At 44.6% G+C, this 19,219-nt stretch overlaps 1 protein-coding gene across 1 annotated transcript in view; it reads left to right on the top strand.

Annotated features, from left to right (window-relative positions):
• ITGA10 (integrin subunit alpha 10) overlaps positions 1 to 19,219 on the top strand; it is a 53,631-nt gene that overhangs the window by 10,238 nt on the left and 24,174 nt on the right. The window contains exons 2-7 of the mRNA XM_081892245.1: positions 3,187 to 3,298; positions 9,325 to 9,434; positions 10,842 to 10,930; positions 13,391 to 13,505; positions 14,318 to 14,445; positions 19,023 to 19,171. Coding sequence (XP_081748371.1) covers positions 3,187 to 3,298; positions 9,325 to 9,434; positions 10,842 to 10,930; positions 13,391 to 13,505; positions 14,318 to 14,445; positions 19,023 to 19,171 — 703 coding nt within the window. The remainder of the gene's footprint in view (positions 1 to 3,186; positions 3,299 to 9,324; positions 9,435 to 10,841; positions 10,931 to 13,390; positions 13,506 to 14,317; positions 14,446 to 19,022; positions 19,172 to 19,219) is intronic.

Here is a 19,219-nt window from a genome sequence, read left to right on the forward strand (position 1 = left end):
AGAAACAAGTTTCAGCCCACAAAGTTGTTTGTTTATGGACTGACTAATTTTTTAATGATTAGTACAATTACTGCACATATGTCAAATCATAAGCAAAAAATAAGGTGCTTACAGTTTGAAATTTGATCACAAGAGAGGAAAATACCGGTATATATTCTAAAAATGATTTGGATCCTGTTTTCTGGAAATAATGCTTGCTTTCATATAGGGCTGTATCAAACCACCCCCAAATTAGTGGTTCATCCAGTTTTGGAGGTGCAGTTTTGGAGAGGGATGGCGATTGAAGAACACACACACACCCCACTCAAAACTGCAGCCCCAAACAGTAACCAAAATGATGCTTCCAGGCCCACTACCTGCAAGAGATAGGTGAATTTAGAATAGCTCTTTTCTTTCACTCTCCAAATCCCTTGTTGCTCTTCTTTCCTGCATTTTAGGTGGGGTTGGTCTAGATGATCCTCAGGGTCCCCCAACTCTACAATTCTCTTATTCCAAGCAGTTTCTGCTGGAAATATTTTGACCTGGTAGGGCTGCAATTTTTAACCCTGCCGTTTTCATCCCAGTAGGACTTGTAAAGCAGTTATTTAGCAAATGTGCCGTTCTACACGTGCAGAGTGCTACTGTCTCCTCTTCTCTGAAAAAAAAACAACCCACCAGATTCTCTGCACATCTATGGACAGGGAAAGGGTCCATGCGCGAGGGCTCAAGTATGATTTTCAGACAAGATTGACTCCACAACTCTTATTCGGAAATTGAACCTTATCAGATGACATAAGTTTCTGAATTCATGTATTCACCCGTTGCCAAAAAAACCCCAGAGATATAAATGTGAGGAAAATTTTATTCCCGTTGCATGCAGACCCCTCCCCCCAAAAAACCTCTGGGGGAAAATCAGTTTAACTATTCATTATCCAAAACATTTCTCTCTCCCCCCCATTAAAAAACAAAGAATTCCAACCCAGGGGCTGGGGGAGATTTATTTCCTTTGAGCCAGGACACATTAGAGCATAGCAGAAAATATTTGCAGTTCCTGACTCAGTCCTGAAAATGTGGCATAATAATCTTTGTTTATGTACAGGGTTCATAATGCCAGGTGATTTAATGATAAAAAAGGTATTTGCTATAGAAAGAGACTCATAATTGCTGGCTTGCTTGTTCTCTCTCTCTCTGTGTCGTGTCACAAAACAAATGCTAAACTAATCCCGCCCCCCCAGCTCCTCAAAATAGGATTGTTGTTTTTCTGGCTTTCAAGGAAACAACTCTGAGCATGCTCAGAAGCAGTGTATGATTCTGATAGGCTAATGCAAGCACAGAGGGCTGCTTTAGAAGCATCTCCTACATCTGTTGTAATGGCTGTGTTGAACAGGTCCCATAGCAACAGACAGAGTAGGAGCTTTTCTACTAGGGCTGACTTTCTGGCAGTCCGATCACTCACACGGTTTACCAGTTTAGAGATGGATAGGAAGGACCTCTAGCTATATTTCTGGATTAGGACTGGCTGAGTGATGCAGAGATTGGCCAGAGAACAGAAGATGGACAAAAATGCCTCAGTAACTTCAAGGAAGTATAAAATGTGTGGGACAAGAAGTAGTGTTTGGCTTTGAGTTTTGGAGGAGGAATTTAAAAAAAAACAAACCCTGTTCGACATTTTTAGTGGGAGAGCTGTGCCGCAGTTGTCCAGTGGACTAGCCTCCACTGCCATTAAGGTCTTCAGCGGAAGTTCCAAGTCACACCCTATCACAGGTTATTGTATATTTATATATTTATTTATTTACGGCTATAAGCCCATAAAATATGTACAAACATAAAAGCACAGAAGCATAAAAACCAATACATCTCAGGTTAGCTTGATGAGTATGAGCAGCAGGGGCTTCTCTGTGGTGGCACCTTGGCTCTGGAAATCCCTTCCTGAGGACCGAAACCCTTTCTTCTTTGGGGTTTTGTAAAGAGTCTTTTTATAGTGTATTTGTTTCTGCCTGTGGAATATGAGTCTTGTTGACGTTTATTTTATTACTTTTATTGCTTGGTTTTTTTGGGTAATTTTGTAATATTTTGACACTCTCTCTCTCTCTCTCTCTCTCTGTGTGTGTGTGTGTGTGTGTGTGTGTTTCCATGAGACAATTTGGAGGATGTCAGATAGAAAAGTGGTTCAGTAATGCTTGGGTTACCTTATAAATAATATAAATCAACACACTCCTGTGTATTGGTGACGGCCTGAGTGCTAGCCAATATGTACCTTCCCTAGCCAGCATAGTGTATATTGGCCCTTCTAGCTTACCTTACTAAGAAATGCCTGAGTCAACTCTCACTCAGGCCATGGGTTTTTTGGTTGTAGTTCTGGAGTGCTGTTTGCAGCCTGACACACAGCATCTTTTTCCGTTCAGTTTGCTGCCGTTAAATTTCTTGTGGGTTATGCATCCTCTGCATGACCTTCTGCTCATGATACATTTTGGCCAGATTTTCTCAATCCAAGCTGTATTTCCCAGCCCGGTGCGGAATAGTGACGTTTGTACTGAGCACACCTCAAAGTGGAAGTGCGTGTGAAAGAAGGAGGACTAGTCTAATCTGCAGGTGGAGCTGGGAAGACATAAAGATTTTGTTTGCTGTGAGAATCCAGAGCGATGGCATTGGGGAGCCCCTGCTCCCAAACCTAATGGAGGCCGGTTGGAGTGTCTGTGGGCGTGTTAATGCTGTGAGCCTTTCAATTTTATACTCGGCCCGTATGTATAAATAAAATCATATACTGTATTACAGCGTCTCTAGTGACCTTCATTCTTATGAAAGCTGAGGTATTTCAATCCCTGAGATCTCCATAATTATCACTATTATTTACACCGTTCTCAACAGGAAGTGCTCAGAGCGGTGAACAAAATCATGAAATATAATGCAGGCCAAAAACAGATAGCAAAACAGACTTCAAAGCAGTATCAATACAACAAGCACCGACAGTAGAAAAAACATCACGAGGCCAAAAAAGGTGTCATTTATTTAATTATATGTTTAATATGTGTCACTTAATGGGTCAAATCTGTATCATTTATTTATTTAAACAGATTTCTATCCTGCCTTTTCATTTGAGTACTAAAAGCATCTCACAATAAAAACCACATATCAGGTGACAGTAATGTAAGTAATACGTGTATATATATATTTGTAAAAATGCTCTCAATTTCTTTATCATTCAAGGGTTTGGAACTCCATTTAACATTGATGTGAAAAGACCTCAGATCTTCCGTGGCCCACAGGAAGCTCAGTTTGGGTACAAAGTCCTTCAGTACACAGCCCAGGGGCAGAAATGGTAAGTCAAGGCTGGTTAAACCTAACCTGCAATAGCTGTTTTGAATATGGCCATTCCTCTCTTTTTTATAGATTGTCACCAAAACTTACACGTACATGGAAGCTTAAAACCACGGCCTCAGCCTCCAGAAACCTGAGGGAAGACATGTCCTTCCAGGGCCAGCCCTACTATTAGACAAAGTGAGCTGACTGACTCAGGCAGCTAATTTCCAGTGTCATGGAAGGGCAGACTACTTGCTGCTTACTTTTTAAATTTTAACATGTTATTATTTCATAAAAGTGTGCTGCATTTTTACTGCTGCCAGGGAGGGGAAGATATGCTGATGGGATTATCTTTAGGCCTCAGGTGCCAAAATAACTTGGCTAGCCTTTGACACTGCAATTTGATGGGCGGTGAGTGGAGGATTTCCTGCTCCACCACAGGGAGCAAATTGTCTTCGGCTCGTTCTGTCTACAAATATATTTTTTGTGGGGACGGGTGGGGGGGGTGGTTATATTGCTCCAAAGGAGGGAGGCAAATTAGCACTTTGAATGCCAAGACGTAAGGGAGTGGAGTATGCCTGTACCCTCTCACAGGTTGGGGAAAAAATTGAGGGAATTCTTTGCATCCATCTTTATAGTGGAAAATCTAGGGCAGATTCCCAGTGCCTGAACTAACACCTTGTGCAGGAAGGGAGTCTGAGGAACTGAGGCAGATAGAGGTGATGAGATGAATCTAGGCCTAACAGACACAATGAAAACTGACAAAAGTCCGGATGGAATCCACCCTAGAACTCAAACGTGAATTTCCTAATCTTCTAACAAAAATATGTAACTTGGTCCCTCAGACAGTGGCGTAGCGTGGGGGGTGCAGGGGGGGCCGGCCGCACCGGGCGCAACATCTGGGGGTTAGGGTTAGGGGGCGCAAATCCACGGGTTAGGGGGCACAAATTACTTGCCTTGCCCTGGGTGCTGACAACCCACGCTACGCCACTGCCCTCAGATCAGCCTCCACACCTGTGGACTGGAAAGAAGACAGTGTAACACCAATTTTTAGAAAAGGAACCTGGTGGGAACCTTTGAAATTACAGGCTGGTTAGCTCAGTGTCTGTCCTGGGAAAACATTGGGGTCTGCTGACCCCAGTGTGCTCCAACTCTGAAAATGATCTGCACTAGGGATCGTTAGGACAGGATTTGAAAAATAAAACTGCCAATTATCATTATGCCGTTATATAAATCCATGCTGCAACTGCACTAGGCATACTATGTGAAGTTCTGGACACCTCCCTTCCAAAAGTATATGGTAGAGCAGGAGAAGGTTTCAGAAAAAAGGCCACCAAAATGATCAAAGGGATGAAGCGACTCTTTCCCATGACGAAAGGTTGCCACGTTTGGGACTTTTTAATTTAGAGGAAAAGCAAAAAAGAAGTGACATGATAGAAATTTATAAAATTACACATGGCATGGAGAAAGTGGTTAGAGAGAAGCTTTTCCTCCTCTCATAACATTAGAACCTAGTGGTCAATAACCCAGGTAATAAACTGAAATAGTTGTGATGATCATGATGATAAAGATGATTCCTTAAGCATCTCTAGATATATCTCTAAGGGGCGATTTTGAATGGAATTTTTTACAGAGATTAGGGTATGTGCTGAAACATTCAGCGTTTCTTTTCTAGTGGCGGGGGCGGGCGGGGAGACTATTTGAATGAAGGTTTTGGCTTTGAGGCCAAGGATCTAAGGAATGAAACAGGCAATGATTTCCTGACAAATTGTGGTACCTAAAAAATCTGTCTTCCCCCACCACAGCCTTGAGGCCTAAATGCAGGTCTAAAAACAGCCCCCTGTTGCTCGTTTCTGCCTTTCCTCTGAGGCAGCTTCCACCTCTTCTCTGGTGTCCTGCGTCAGTCCTGAATCAGAAAGGGAAATTCCGAGCTGCACCATTGATTTCCCCAATTGCACATCCGCTGGACTTGTTAAAGAACAAAAGGACAAAAGGGAACTGTTGGCAGCACTCGTGCACTTGAGAATAATTGACAGATGGAGAAGAAATTCAGTATATGCCAGACTTCCATATGCTGCCATTAAGGGTGGCCAGGGAACTGGGTCCAAAGATCACATGAAACACAGAGGCACTCAAGAAGAGCCTCTGTGTGTAGCCGCCATAGCTGCTGGTGGGTGTTTGGAGCGTCCCCTGATGGCTCAGAGCCACATGGAGGCTGTCCTGCTGAATGGGTTCACCAGATGTCTGGCCTCCTTAGCTTGAAATGATGCTGTGGGGAGTTGGAAATCGGATGTCTCATGAATTTATGTTATCGGGGTGAAATATACTCTGAGTTGAGAGTGGATTTCATGCTCTTTATTGAGCTCATAGTGGTGAGGAGGAATGGAAGTTCCCCCATAATGTCTGCTTTATATACATTATTTACACAATGGGCCCCATGTGATTGGCTCATTCCGGGATTCTCCTGTAGGCCAATCAGGTCATGGATTCACTTCCACCTGGAGCTGGATTGGGTGGCTCCTGTGGACCAATCAGACAGCATTCTGAATCCTATTGTTCTAGGACCAATCAGACTGCTGCATTTTGGATCCTATTCAGCTCAGTACATAACACAGGGAGACCTGAGCTTTTGACCTGAAAATGGGATTCAGCGTGGGTTAAGGTTTGCCAACTCTTGCGGTATAGAAAGGTTTCTCAGCTTGGAGATAATGCTTGTCATTCTCTGCAAGATCCATTTGAACAGTTGGCAGCATTTCCTGGAGTCAGAGCATAGCTGTGACGGCTAGTAACCATTGATAAAGACTTTTCCCTGAATTTGTCTCATCCTCTTTTAAAGCCGTCCAAGCTGGTGGGCCTTTTCTGCCTCCTGCAGGAGGTTAAAGTCTGCTCCTCCTGCAGTGATTAATTCAACTTCCGCTGATGCATTTAAACTTCCAACAGCACAGGGTGGGTTTCAACGTAAAAATACAAACTAAGAACACAAAATACCTAACAACAACCCACCCCCCAAACAAACCAATAACCCCCTTGCACAGACACATTTAAAAGGCCATGGATTGTTTAATCAGCCAAAGGCCTGGTTATAGAGAAATATTTTCATCTGGTGCCTAAAGATATGTAATGGAGGTGCCAGGTGAGCCTCCCTGGGGAGAGTACTCTACACAGTGGTGAAGGAAGGAGGTACAGTAGGTCCATGCCACCCCAGGTGTCACCACTCAGGGGGGAGACAAAATGCTGGGTGGCACTCACTGCGGGGCCTTCACATCTCTCCTGGGAGAGACGCGGTGGTTTCGGCGCATGCAGGCTCTGCGCTGCCCAAATGGTTCACCCGCTTCCTCCTTTCTCCCAGCTGTAGAGTGGCTGAGTGGAAGGAGGCAGGCAGACTCCCAAAGCCCCACGGTGCGCCCCACCCTTAGGTGCGCCGCCCCAGGCGCTCGAGTGGCTTCCTCCGTCGCTGACTCTACAAGTGGGGATCCACTGCAGAAAAGGCCCATTCTCATGTTGCCACCCTCCAGACATTTTGTAGAGGGGGCACATGAAGAAGGGCCTCAGAGGATGAACACAGGCTCTGGGTTTCTTCACAGAATCTTAGAGTTGGGACCCCAAAGTTCATCTAGTCTAACTGCCTGCAATGCAGGAATCTCAGCTAAAGCATCCATGACACCCAACCTCTGTTTGAAAACCTCCACCTCTTGTGGGAGTCGGCTCCACTGCTGAATAGCTCTTGCTGTCAGAGAGTTCTTTTTTACGAATTTTTAGTTGGAATCTCCTTTCTTGCAACTTGAAGCCATTGGTTCAAGTCCGACCATCCAGAGCGGGGAAAAACAAGCATGCTCCCTCCTCCATTGTGATGACAGTCCTTAAGATATTTGAAGATGGCTATCATATCTCCTCCCAGTCTCCTCTTTTCCAGGCTAAACACACCCAGTTCCTTCAAGTGCTCCTCATGAGCCTTAGTTTCCAGACCCTTGATCATCATGTGGGGGATTGGTGTTACATACTCAAACCATCTTGGGGGCAACCTGGCCTGCTGAATTCATCTCACTGATGAGGAGTGGGGCTGACACGCAGTTGCATCTTTTGATACCTCCAGATATTGTAATATGGTAGAACATTGGGGTGATAGGCTAAATCCCAAGCAGCACCTTCAGAGGAAAACTGTGGGGAATGCCCTACTTCCCCATAATATATTTCCATCGTATTACCAGAATGAAGGAGGAATCTGTGATCTTGCTGGCGATGAGGAATCCAGGAATCAGATGCAAAGCTTAACATGTTCATTCTGTTTCCCATGGAAAAGGCATCTCAGAGTGGGCAATGGGGCTCATAGAATCATAGAAGAGTTGGAAGAGACCACAAGGGCCATCGAGTCCAACCCCCTGCCAAGCAGGAAACACCATCAGAGCACTCCTGACATATGGTTGTCAAGCCTCTGCTTAAAGACCTCCAAAGAAGGAGACTCCACCACACTCCTTGGCAACAAATTCCACTGTCAAACAGCTCTTACTGTCAGGAAGTTCTTCCTAATGTTTAGGTGGAATCTTCTTTCTTGTAGTTTGGATCCATTGCTCCGTGTCCGCTTCTCTGGAGCAGCAGAAAACAACCTTTCTCCCTCCTCTATGTGACATCCTTTTATATATTTGAACATGGCTATCATATCACCCTTAACCTCCTCTTCTCCAGGCTAAACATGCCCAGCTCCCTTAGCCGTTCCTCATAAGGCATCGTTTCCAGGCCTTTGACCATTTTGGTTCTCCTCCTCTGGACACGTTCCAGTTTGTCAGTGTCCTTCTTGAACTGTGGTGCCCAGAACTGGACACAGTACTCCAGGTGAGGTCTGACCAGAGCAGAATACAGTGGCACTATTACTTCCCTTGATCTAGATGCTATACTCCTATTGATGCAGCCCAGAATTGCATTGGCTTTTTTAACTGCCGTGTCACATTGTTGGCTCATGTCAAGTTTGTGGTCAACCAAGACTCCTAGATCATGAGCTTGGGGGGACTGGCTTCAGTGAGAAAGTGGGGCAGCGTGTCAGATCCCCCCCAAACCAAGAACTGGGTTCTCCAAAGCCAACACTTTGGGGAGGGGTGCCAGTAATGTAATAGGGATGCCTCCCTTTCCTTTCTCCAGCTTCTTTCCAGACACATTGAGTGAGTAGATGAGGTGGTGACAACAGTTTTCGGGACCCCCTGGGAAAGGGGATGGACAAAATGAAGGGTGGGGGGAGGAATGAGAGAGGGGAAAGTGAGCAGGAGGGAGGAAATGCAAGAGAAATGGGCCTCCCTCTTCCTTTCCCTTCCTTTCTCTCTCCTGCACAAATCTCCATCCAACTCTGTCCTGCCAAATTTCACAGTTCATCATCTAGTTTTCAGTACAGTAATAGTAATACAGTGCTTAAAAAAAATAAATCCAAACTACTCTTCTTCTTTTTTTGCAAGATGTGATTTCCCTCACAACAATCCTGTGAGGTAATGCAGCACATTCACTCTACCATTTTACAGATAGAGTGCTAGAATAGAGGGGGATGGCTACTTGCTAGATAGGGCCACTGCTGCCTCCTTCTCCTCTTTTCCGGGGCAGCTCCTAAAAAGCTGCATGGGGTGCAGCAATTGACAGTGTTTTTATAACCCTTAAAAGCCAGGGAATTAATCAGCGACATGAACCCATGGCTCCTAATTCCACGTGAAACTCCCGTTGCAAAGAACCGTGTTTTACCTGCAAAATTATGCCACAATACTCCAGAAAACAATATACAAATATTGGCATGGTTTCATGTTACTATGACTTTTAAATCATTTAATGGCATCAGGCAGGATTTTCAGCACCTGCTGAAAACATTTTTTGTTTAGACATGCCTATCCAGAATGTTGACATGTGGTTTTTTTTTAGTTTACCGTTGGTTTTAATTATTATTTGAATATTATGAATGGCTCTTTTAAACTGTGTTTTATTGATTTTTTTTTTGTAAACCGCTTTGAGTTTTCTTTTTCTTTTTATAGTCAAGTGGTTTATACATTTAATGAAATAAAGAAATCTCAACAGGATGCTGGTGGGGGCACCTTGGGATGGGACGGCAGATGACAGAAAAGGTGACATTTACAAGTGCATTGTGGGAGAGAGGAACAACTCAACGTGCGCCAAAGTCAACATAGGTAGGTATTGACATCATTGCTGAGAAGTACTTGCCCTACCTCTGCCCCATCAGTTTCAGAACTTGTACTGTTGCTGGGATTGGATGGCTTAAAGGTTTTATTCAATAAGTTAGCACAGTGTCCCAAAAATGAGTCTAGAAGTTGCAAGTTCATGAGGCACAGCAGGTAAGCTAAGATGTTCCAAAAATTGGGGAGTCAGGGGCTGGACTGAGGAGAAATTGTGGGAACTGCCCCCCCTTCCTGCACCTTCCCTAGAAGAGGAGGACAGTATAGATTTAGAACAGTGGTTTGCAGAAGGTCATAGTTCAGAGGCTGCAGCAGTGGCGTAGCGTGGGGGGTGCGGGGGGGGGCCAGCCGCACCGGGCGCAACATCTGGGGGTTAGGGGGCGCAAATCCATGGGTTAGGGGGCGCAAATCCACGGGTTAGGGGGCGCAAATTACTTGCCTTGCCCCGGGTGCTGACAACCCACGCTACGCCACTGGGCTGCAGGGGGGAGAAGCTAGGAAATATTGGGAGAGCAGCAGGGGATAGACAGCTAACAGACTGAAGTGTCTCTTGAAAGTATTCCTGACGCCCCTTTTCCCAGAACAAGGCGTGCCTTGAAAGTAATAGAACAGAAAACTCAGAGGCAGAAAGCACAGATCAGCCGGCACAGGGGGGGGGTGTAGAATAGGAGGGACTGAGGGGGTGGGACTTGGAGCAATGCCATTAACTAAGAGAGACCGCATTCCTTTGTCTCTCTCTGTGAATATTGAATAAACTACTTGGTAAGAATTCTTTGTGTTTTTCCGCTTCTTGGCTTCCCACCGTGAGAGGGATAAGATTCCTGGAAGCCTTGACACACACCCTTTGCTTCCTTTTCAAAGAGAGGGACAAATACAGCTATTTGAAAAGTTGAGCTTCTGAGCCTCAAGAGACTGGGCGAGCAATTGGGCACTGAGTGGGCAGTGACTGGTCCAAAGTCTCCATGAGGGTTAAGCACACATGGTCTGTTCATGCTGGCACTGTGTCCCTGGATTCATAGACTCATAGAATTGTGGAATTGGAAGGGAGATGGAGCAGAGACAGCAGGACCAGCTCACTGTTGGATTTATCGTCAGGTTCCCTGATTTAGGGCTTGTTGTACCCTTCTGTGACCATCCTTAATAAATAAATAAATCGGGTATGATCCTGAGTCTTTCAGCAGAATTCATGGAGGGTTTGGGGGAGGCAAGGGCAGGCGTACATCACGGAGGAGGGTTTTAATGTACAGGGTAGCTATTACCTCTCATTCCAGTCCCAGCCATGATCCGATGCCAGGCTCATATTTTTGTATGTGTCCTTCCCCACCCCCACCCCTTCCACTTCCTCTTCTTACTTCTCTTCCTCCCCCACCCTCTTGCTGGCCTCTTGTGAACTAAAATTAGGTGACATGGCCCTGCAGAACAACTCCAGGCAAATCAAAAACATGCATTTTGGAATGTCGCTTGTGGCCAACAAAGATGACGGGTTTGTGGTGAGCAATATTTGCGGTGTCTTTTTCTGTATTTAAATTGAAAACACAAACAGAGACAGATGCACAAAAATGAGATCTAGGAAAGGCTGCTATTATTTCAATGGAAGCCAGGTGAATCGTAAGGCTAGGGTCCCCAACATGGCCCCATATTTTATTTCTAAAATGAAGTTTGTTTGTTTGTTTGAAAGAGGGGGTGTCTGCCATTTTGGTCTGTCTTTCATTTATTTTGGTATGTGTGTGGTATAAGTATTTTACCCTTTGGGGGATAGATTCACATGCATCTGGGGCATCAGTTTATATATGATATCTCCATCAGTCTTCAGTTAAGAGGCTGGTCCCGTTCCTTGCATACAATGCTTCAAGCACTGAATTTGTGGTAGCCGGAGGGCTTTGCAACCTGGCTTTGCAAAAAACATTTTGTCATTTTTACCAAAGATAATGAAAAGACATAGAACAGTTCATTTAATAGGGAAGAAAGAAGTGCATGCTTGCATCCTGCAAACAGGATGCAGGGTGTGTTTTGGAAAAGCAGAGTGAAGAAACAAAAATTAGGGATTTTGATGGTAGTGTTCCCATTCACCCCACCTCCAGTCTCAGCAAAGCCCCTATGTCTTTTAGGAGCCGTGGGGTGTGCTGAAAATCAACAGGCAAGGCAATTCAGTAGCAGAATGGAGCAAGATTGACAAAAATGTTGCCTTGGGTATAGTCAGGATCTATTTATATTTTTTTAAAGTAGTGTATTTCAAGAATACTTATTGTGGTTATTTTGTCGTGTCTCATGATAGCTACGGCAATTTTATTGTCACATGACTAACAACAAGCCCGTTGTTGTCAATGGACAAACAACCCATTTAATTCCTACTAAGCAAGGGGATTTAATGTGTAGGAGGATCGTGGCCTTGAAAACGAGAAACCGGCAACCTGGGAGAACCATTGTGCAGAGTCTCAAACGTGGCCCCTGATGGAAAGGCAGAGATTGTGAAAACTCTGCTTGTCGTGTTTCTGCCTGCCAAAGACTTGCAAGTAACAGCGGGGTGGGGGGTGGGCCCCTTCTTTAATGGAGGTGTGCCTGTAAAGATCACAGCTGCAGCCGACGATGGCACACCCAAAGGAGCTTAATTCCTTTCCCTGAACAGCTGGCCAGGGAGGCTGTGGCTGGTATCTAGGGCAGCTTGGCTGGGCGTTCCCTGCAAGCAGAGGAGGCCGTTAGCTGCTGCTTGGCTGGCTGGCATTTTTGTGGTGAGGCTCTTGTTTACTCTCAAAGCCCGCCTGAGCATCTGTTTGAAGCTGGCCTGAGGGCAGCGAGGCCCCGAAAGCGGGTTGAGCAGGACAGCCTTTCAAAGCAGCAAATGAACACAGGGGAGCTGCAGTTGTTGGTAATGGGGCTGAGTTCCGCAGCCCTGACAAGGGTTCCTGAGATGGGACCTGTGAAGAAATGGAATGAATAACTAAATATTCAAAAGTTTTGCACTGGGAAACTTGGAATTCCACAGCCTGTATAATGAATTACACATGTGCCAGCTGTCCCTTTTTATCGGGGACAAGCCCTGTTTTTTTAATCCGTGTCACTGGTGCAAGAACTGGCCTTTAAACCAGAAATTCCCAAACCTGTTTGGGCTATTTCCCCTTTGGTTCCCTAAACTCAACCCCGGTGTCCCCTGCTCTATAAAAAAAAGCACTATTCACTAAGGAAGGCGATAACACAATAAAATTCAAAACACTGACAATTAGGGCTCATCCAAATTTGCTTTTGTGCCGCAAAACAGCCCTGCGCTTTAAAGTGGAAAACCCAAATTACCGCTTATTCCGATTCAGTGGGTTTTCACGGGGAAAGCGCCGTGTGTGGGTGTGTTCGGACACAGCACTTTAAAGCACAGGGCAAAAGGTAATTGTGAATGAGCCCTTAGTTTCACATTTATTCAAAGCCCAGTTAAAACTATTTACTGTATTTTCCCGTCTATAAGACGCCCCCATGTATAAGATGCCCCCTATTTTGGGGGACTTCGATTTAAGAAAATGGGGGGAGATACTATCCGTGTATAAGACGAGCCCAGATTTTGAACATTATTTTAGAATAAAAAAACATAGTCTTAATTAATTCAACAAAATGGATTAACTTGATCCAGTGATACCAGCTTTTCAAAGTCTGAGAGTCATTGACACCTCCAGCGCCACCCCCTGACTGCCCCCTTGCCTCTTAGCACCTGGGGGTGCTAAGTAATCCCCACTGCCCACAGGGGGCAGTACCACCCACTTTGGGAACCGCTAGTTTAACCCCTCCTGATTGTACCCAAAACTCTCTCAGATTCTGAACATGCTAAGAATTGTCTGGCAAAAGAGAACAGGAAGCTGCCAGACCACTGGTCTCAGTAAAGTCTGGCGGCGACACTCCACTTAAACCAGTTTGCGTCTTCTCTCCAGTGTGGCTGGGCAGGTTCTTATGTCCGGTTCTCTTGACAGGCCTGTGCCCCCCTGTGGTCCCAGGAATGCGGCACGTCCATGTTCAGCACCGGGATTTGCACCAGCGTGGACGAGAACTTCCGCCTGACGGAAAACATCGCCCCAACAGCTCAGAGTAAGTTTTGGTGTCCTGCATGGTGTGTCAGATTTCTAAAGCAGCCTCTGCTGGAAGCCCTTCTTCTCTCTACTCCCAAGTCCCTCAGAAATAGCTGTGTTGGTCCAGGAGAAAGGGAAGTGCCACTTTGCACATGTTCAGAAGTGCTCTGGGCTAGCTAATATGGCACCCTCCTGTTGCAACATTTAACATAGCAGGTGATGACAAGAAAGGCCTTTATCTACCTGAAATCCTGGATAGAGTTGCTGCCTCCCAGAGTAGGCTGGTCTGAACAAGCAGTTTGACTGAATATACGGCAGCTTCCTTTGTTAAAAGCTGTTGGGTGTTTTAGTGATTTGAAATGCAGGAACCGCTGTGAGCATTTAAGTCCCCCCCGCCCCTGGTTAGCATTTTCCTTCAGCCTGCAGGCCCAGGAGGACTCATTGCAATGATTCCATATGACTCAGGCTCTGGAAAGTCGTGTTGGGACATCAGTCATGCATCGTGTGCCAATGACTTTTCTCCATGGACTCACTGAGGTGGCAGCCTTAGGCCTCTGTTGAATCACTTCAGGCTAGCGGGGCCGTGTGCCATATTTTACAGAGAGCAGACCCCTATTTTAAGAGCGTGGCCTGGTCAAAATCCAGTTTAGGGATTTTGTAAAGGAAGAGAGGGGTGTGTATATGTTTGGAAGTTGCCCATCCCCCATAAATGGGTCATCTTGCTAGTCCCAGCTTTATGGAGAAAAACATATTTGCCTGCCACTATCCCCCCTGAAAAAAACAACCCTCCTTTGCCATTGCCTGACTTTCTGCCTTTTCAATTACATACAGGATGCTCAACTTACATGGACATAATAATTGTTCTGGATGGTTCCAACAGCATTTATCCTTGGTACGAGGTGCAGAACTTTCTTAGCAACATCCTTAGCAAATTTTTCATCGATCCAGAGCAGATCCAAGTGAGTTTGCTATTTTGTTTGAAATGAATTTTTAAATGATCATCCAAACATATATGATGGAAAAAATATATTATTTGAAATTGCAGTATAGGCTTGGCTACCTATTCATATACTAAGCTACACTTCAATTTATAAATTACAGTGGTTCCTTGGGTTACATACGCTTCAGGTTACATATGCTTCAGGTTACAGACTCCACTAATCCAGAAATAGTACCTCAGGTTAAGAACTTTGCTTCAGGATGAGAACAGAAATCGTGCTCCGGCGACACGGCAGCAGCAGGAGGCCCCATTAGCTAAAGTGGAGCTTCAGGTTAAGAACAGTTTCAGGTTAAGAACAGACCTCCGGAATGAATTAAGTACTTAACCCGAGGTACCACTGTATTGTTTCTTTCCATTATTTGTTAAATAGTCATTCTGCAGCTTCACACAATCAACTTCAAAACTGTCAGCTTCTAGCGCTCAGTAAACATATGGGACTACTCAGTTCCACTCATTTAACTCTCCTCTTGATAACTTAGCTTCACAGTAACTTACTTACTCTAAATCAGCTTTCACAGGGCAAAATCACTGTGGAAAAAATCTGCTTTTATAAGGCAATATCACTGTTGCAAACTGGAGATTTGATGGGGAGGCGGTTCTTGAGGATTCTGTGCTTGCTGGTCTGCTGGGAGTTGAAATCCAAAACATCTGGAGGGCAGCAGGTCAGGAAAGGCCAGTATACAGTGTGACTTGTTTTAAAAGGGGCAGAGGGTTGAGAGCCACCCAAGACATCCCTGCGAGAGTCTGCTTGGCTTCCTCCCCACATCCTCCGGCTATGTTGGCTGAGGAAACGCTTAGACACTCTGCTTGGACCGTTTCCCTGACTCACGCATGATAAGAAGGAAGCTGTGCTGGGCCAAAGCCAAGGGCAAGGCATTATTACCATCAACACCACTGGTCATTATTATTGGTATTCTTACACCCTATATTTTTCTAGGCACTGTAGATTAAGAAAGTAACGTAGTCCTACTCACAAGCTTATAGTCTAATGGGCAGGGATGCTGTTCCAAAGGACAGGGGCAGCCACACTAAAAGCCCTGCTCTGAATTTACGGCAGAGCAGGCTTCTGAGATCTTTGGATCTTGAAAGATAAACTCTCCCGCAGACTGTTGCCATCTGCTGGGTGTATAAGGGATAAGCCGGTCCCTCAAGTAAGCTGGACCAGAAGTGTATGTTACACATTAGTGGCAACACCATAAACTTGGCCAGATAGTAAATTGGCAGCCAGAGAAAATCCTGCAAGAAAAGGTCTTATGTTTCAGAATGTAAACTCAAAACATCCATTGCTGTACTCAAGCGTCAGAGGACCCTAGATTTTGCTGACCCAGATTATGATGGTGGCAGTCTGCTGCTTCTAGTAATTTTAAAATTTTGACCGTATTTAACTTGTTGCCATTAAGCAATGCTCACCTTTTTGAAGGCTAGGTTGCATATAAATATTATATCCCATATAAAGAGTTTGGGAATACCATTGTGTGTATGTGTGGAATGTATTTGTTCAGATGGCTGGTTTTAACAACAGCCATCATTTGATAATTAAGCTACAGAATGTCAAGTATATCTATAATAATTCAGCTCGGAAACAGAAGGAAACCTTGGCATGCAAAGCCACCTTCTCAGTTATATATCCACTACTGTTTCTGAGCAGAATTTTAACTTTTAATAACTCAATTACTCTACACATAATTACATAAAAAGAATCCTTCTGGATGAGACCAGAGTCCCAGCATCCTGTTCTTACAGTGGCCAACCAGATGCCTGTGGGAAACCTTCAGGCAGGATCCGAGCACAAGAGCAACTCTCCCCTCCTGCAGTTTGCATCTGACTGTGGAGACAGAGCATAGCCATCATGACTAGTAGCCATTGATAGCTTTATCCTCCATGAATTTGTCTAATCCTGTTTAAAGCCATCTAAGATAGGGACCGACATGCCCTCCTGCAGGAGGATTTTCATAGTTTAACTATGCACTGTGTAAAAAAAAATCATTTCTTTTCTCTGTCCTGAGCCCTCCAACATTCAGTTTCCTTGTATGTCCATGAATTCTAGTGTTGTGAGAGAGGGAGAAAATCTCCAGAATTGACAAGGAACTGTGCCAGGGTTTGATATCTCCTCCACTTCATCCATGCAAAAACTTGAGAGCCAATGTGGTGTAGTGGTTAAGAGCGGTGGACTCATAATCTGGTGAACCGGGTTCGATTCCCCACTCCTCCACATGCAGCTGCTGAGTGACCTTGGGCCAGTCACACTTCTCTGAAGTCTCTCAGCCTCACTCACCTCACAGAGTGTTTGTTGTGGGGGAGGAAGGGAAAGGAGAATGTTAGCTGCTTTGAGACTCCTTCGGGTAGCGATAAAGCGGGATATCAAATCCAAACTCTTAAAAAAAAATCCATGCAAAAACTTAAATCGCCCCAACTTTTAATTAATGCAAAAAAAGGGGGAACCATAAATTAAATGGCATGTGCCCCTAATGGCCATGTGTGACTCTCAGAGTGTGGCCAAGTTCTGTAGTTCACCCCTAAATACTTTATTTCTCCTTGGCCTGTTAGGAGCACGTGCTGGGGAATCGCTTGACCTTTTCCCCGATCTCCGTTGCTGCTGCAGGATGGAGCCTGTGCCAGGGCAGAGGCGTGGGACGTTTGAAAACCCCAGCCTGTGCAAAACAGGAAGCTTAAAGAAAACAGGGAGAGGGAGGGAAGGGGACCTGGTTCTGTGTAGCCTCATTGTGAGCCGCAGAGGGGCTCTCTGCTGAGTCAGCATGAGCGCGAAAACCTTCTCCGAGGCTAAGGAAGGGTTGGCAAGAAGGGGAGCGGATGGCAGTTCCCCAAGCAAAACACACCTTTTGTTGTTGCAGATGTTTCGGACTCCAACTCCCAGAAGCTCTGCTAGTCAGCATGGCCAATAGCCGGAGGTGATGGGATCTGTAGTTCAGAGACATCTGATGGGCTGGGAGGGGGGAAAGAGAAAATTCCCTTTGGGGTTCAGTACAGAGGCTCACACCAAACACTCTTTTTAAATTTTTTCCTTATATATAATTTTTTTTAAAATTTCCGTTTTACAATTTAAAATACTCATTTAAACATCCTTAAAAGATCAGTGACTTCCCTTCTTCTCTTTCCATGGTTCGTTTTGCATATCATAAATCCCTGCATATTTTACAAAAACTAAGCCATTCAGTATTCTATTATTACATCCATCAAAACTTATTTACATTGTTGAATTTATCTTAACGCTGCCAACGTTTTTAAGTGTATACAATTTCCCCCCATATATTCAATAAGGGTCTTCTTACTCTCTTATTCTGTATGTTAACTCTGCAAGCTGCGCATATTCTGCCAGTTTAAGTTGCCATTCTTCTTTAGTTGGGACCTGACTTGTTTTTCCACTTTTGGGCTAGCAAAACACGAGCCGCAGTAGTGGCATACATAAATAACCTTTTCCTCTTTTTTTTTTTTTTGGCTTACACAAAGTTCTCAATTAGTCAGACTTATTCAGAATTGCATTGCAGGATAGAATCCAAAATAGCCTGTGGAAGCATTTCCATTAGCACACATCCTAGATGGGCAAAATATATGTCATCTTGGCCGGTTATTTTCCATCAACCAACTTTCTGCCGCCTGAGTACCACACTATCTGTTCTTCCAATCACAGTCCTTGAAAACACTTCCTCAAGTTTTTTGCTGTATGTGCAGAGCCCTCCTTATACCTTATCTAGAGTTGTTTTTCACTCTTAACCGTCAGTGTTAGGTTTTCTCCTGAATCCAGTTTTGTGGCCAGACAGCCCCCTTACGTAGTAACACCAGTCTTACTGAGTTTTGCAGAATTTCTACCTCACCCTGCCCCTTGCACTTTCCCCCTCTTTGCCCTCTCCACTGGGTCACACTAACAGCCAGGTAGCCTGTATCAGCTGCTCTCCTTTATAATAATATCATGCTTATCATTCATGTAGCATGAATTCTTATCACTTATGAAGCTCTTTCACATTTTACTTGGTGATCCTTACTGCAGTCTTGACCCTTAACTGCAGTATAGCTCCGAAACATAATAATGCACACACAGACATACATGCAACACAGATATATTATTATTCTTTCATTTATATCCCACCTTTTTCCTCCAAGGAGCTCAGGGTGGTGTAGATGGGTGCCCTCCCCACATTTATTTCCCATAATAACCCTGCGAGTTAGGTTTCCAGAGGACAATGTAGAAAAGATAGATTTGTAGAGGTCTGGCTTTATTTTATTACATATGTCAATAATCAATAACATGGTCTGTCCCCTCTCTCTGCTTATCAATGGATTTGGTTGATCCAATAATATAGGATACAATTCCTCTTTAAGATTCTTTCCACCCACAGCATGCATGGTTTTATTTTATTCTATGTTTTAAATCCTCCACATCTTTATATTTTGAATTCTGTCAGCCTGGTGTGTATTTCTTTTTCTTAACCCAATGATGTGTTCTCTTTCACTTTTCTTGCTTTCTTTGTAATAATGAAAAAGGAAAAAAACCACAAGCAAACCTTTCTCTCCTTGTAGGTTGGGGTATTGCAGTACAGTGAGGTTGCTGTCCACGAATGGACTCTGAAGGATTACCAAACAGCAGAGGAGGTCATTGAAGCCGCCAAAAACATCAGCCGCCAGGAGGGGCTCGAAACTAGGACAGCGTCTGCCATCCACAAAGCCTGGTGTGTGTTTGTGTGTGTGTGTGTATCTCTTGATCCTGACAGAGACAG

The sequence above is a fragment of the Podarcis melisellensis genome, assembly GCF_964234715.1.
Source record: "Podarcis melisellensis genome assembly, chromosome: 16".
Classification (NCBI taxonomy): Eukaryota; Metazoa; Chordata; class Lepidosauria; order Squamata; family Lacertidae; genus Podarcis; species Podarcis melisellensis.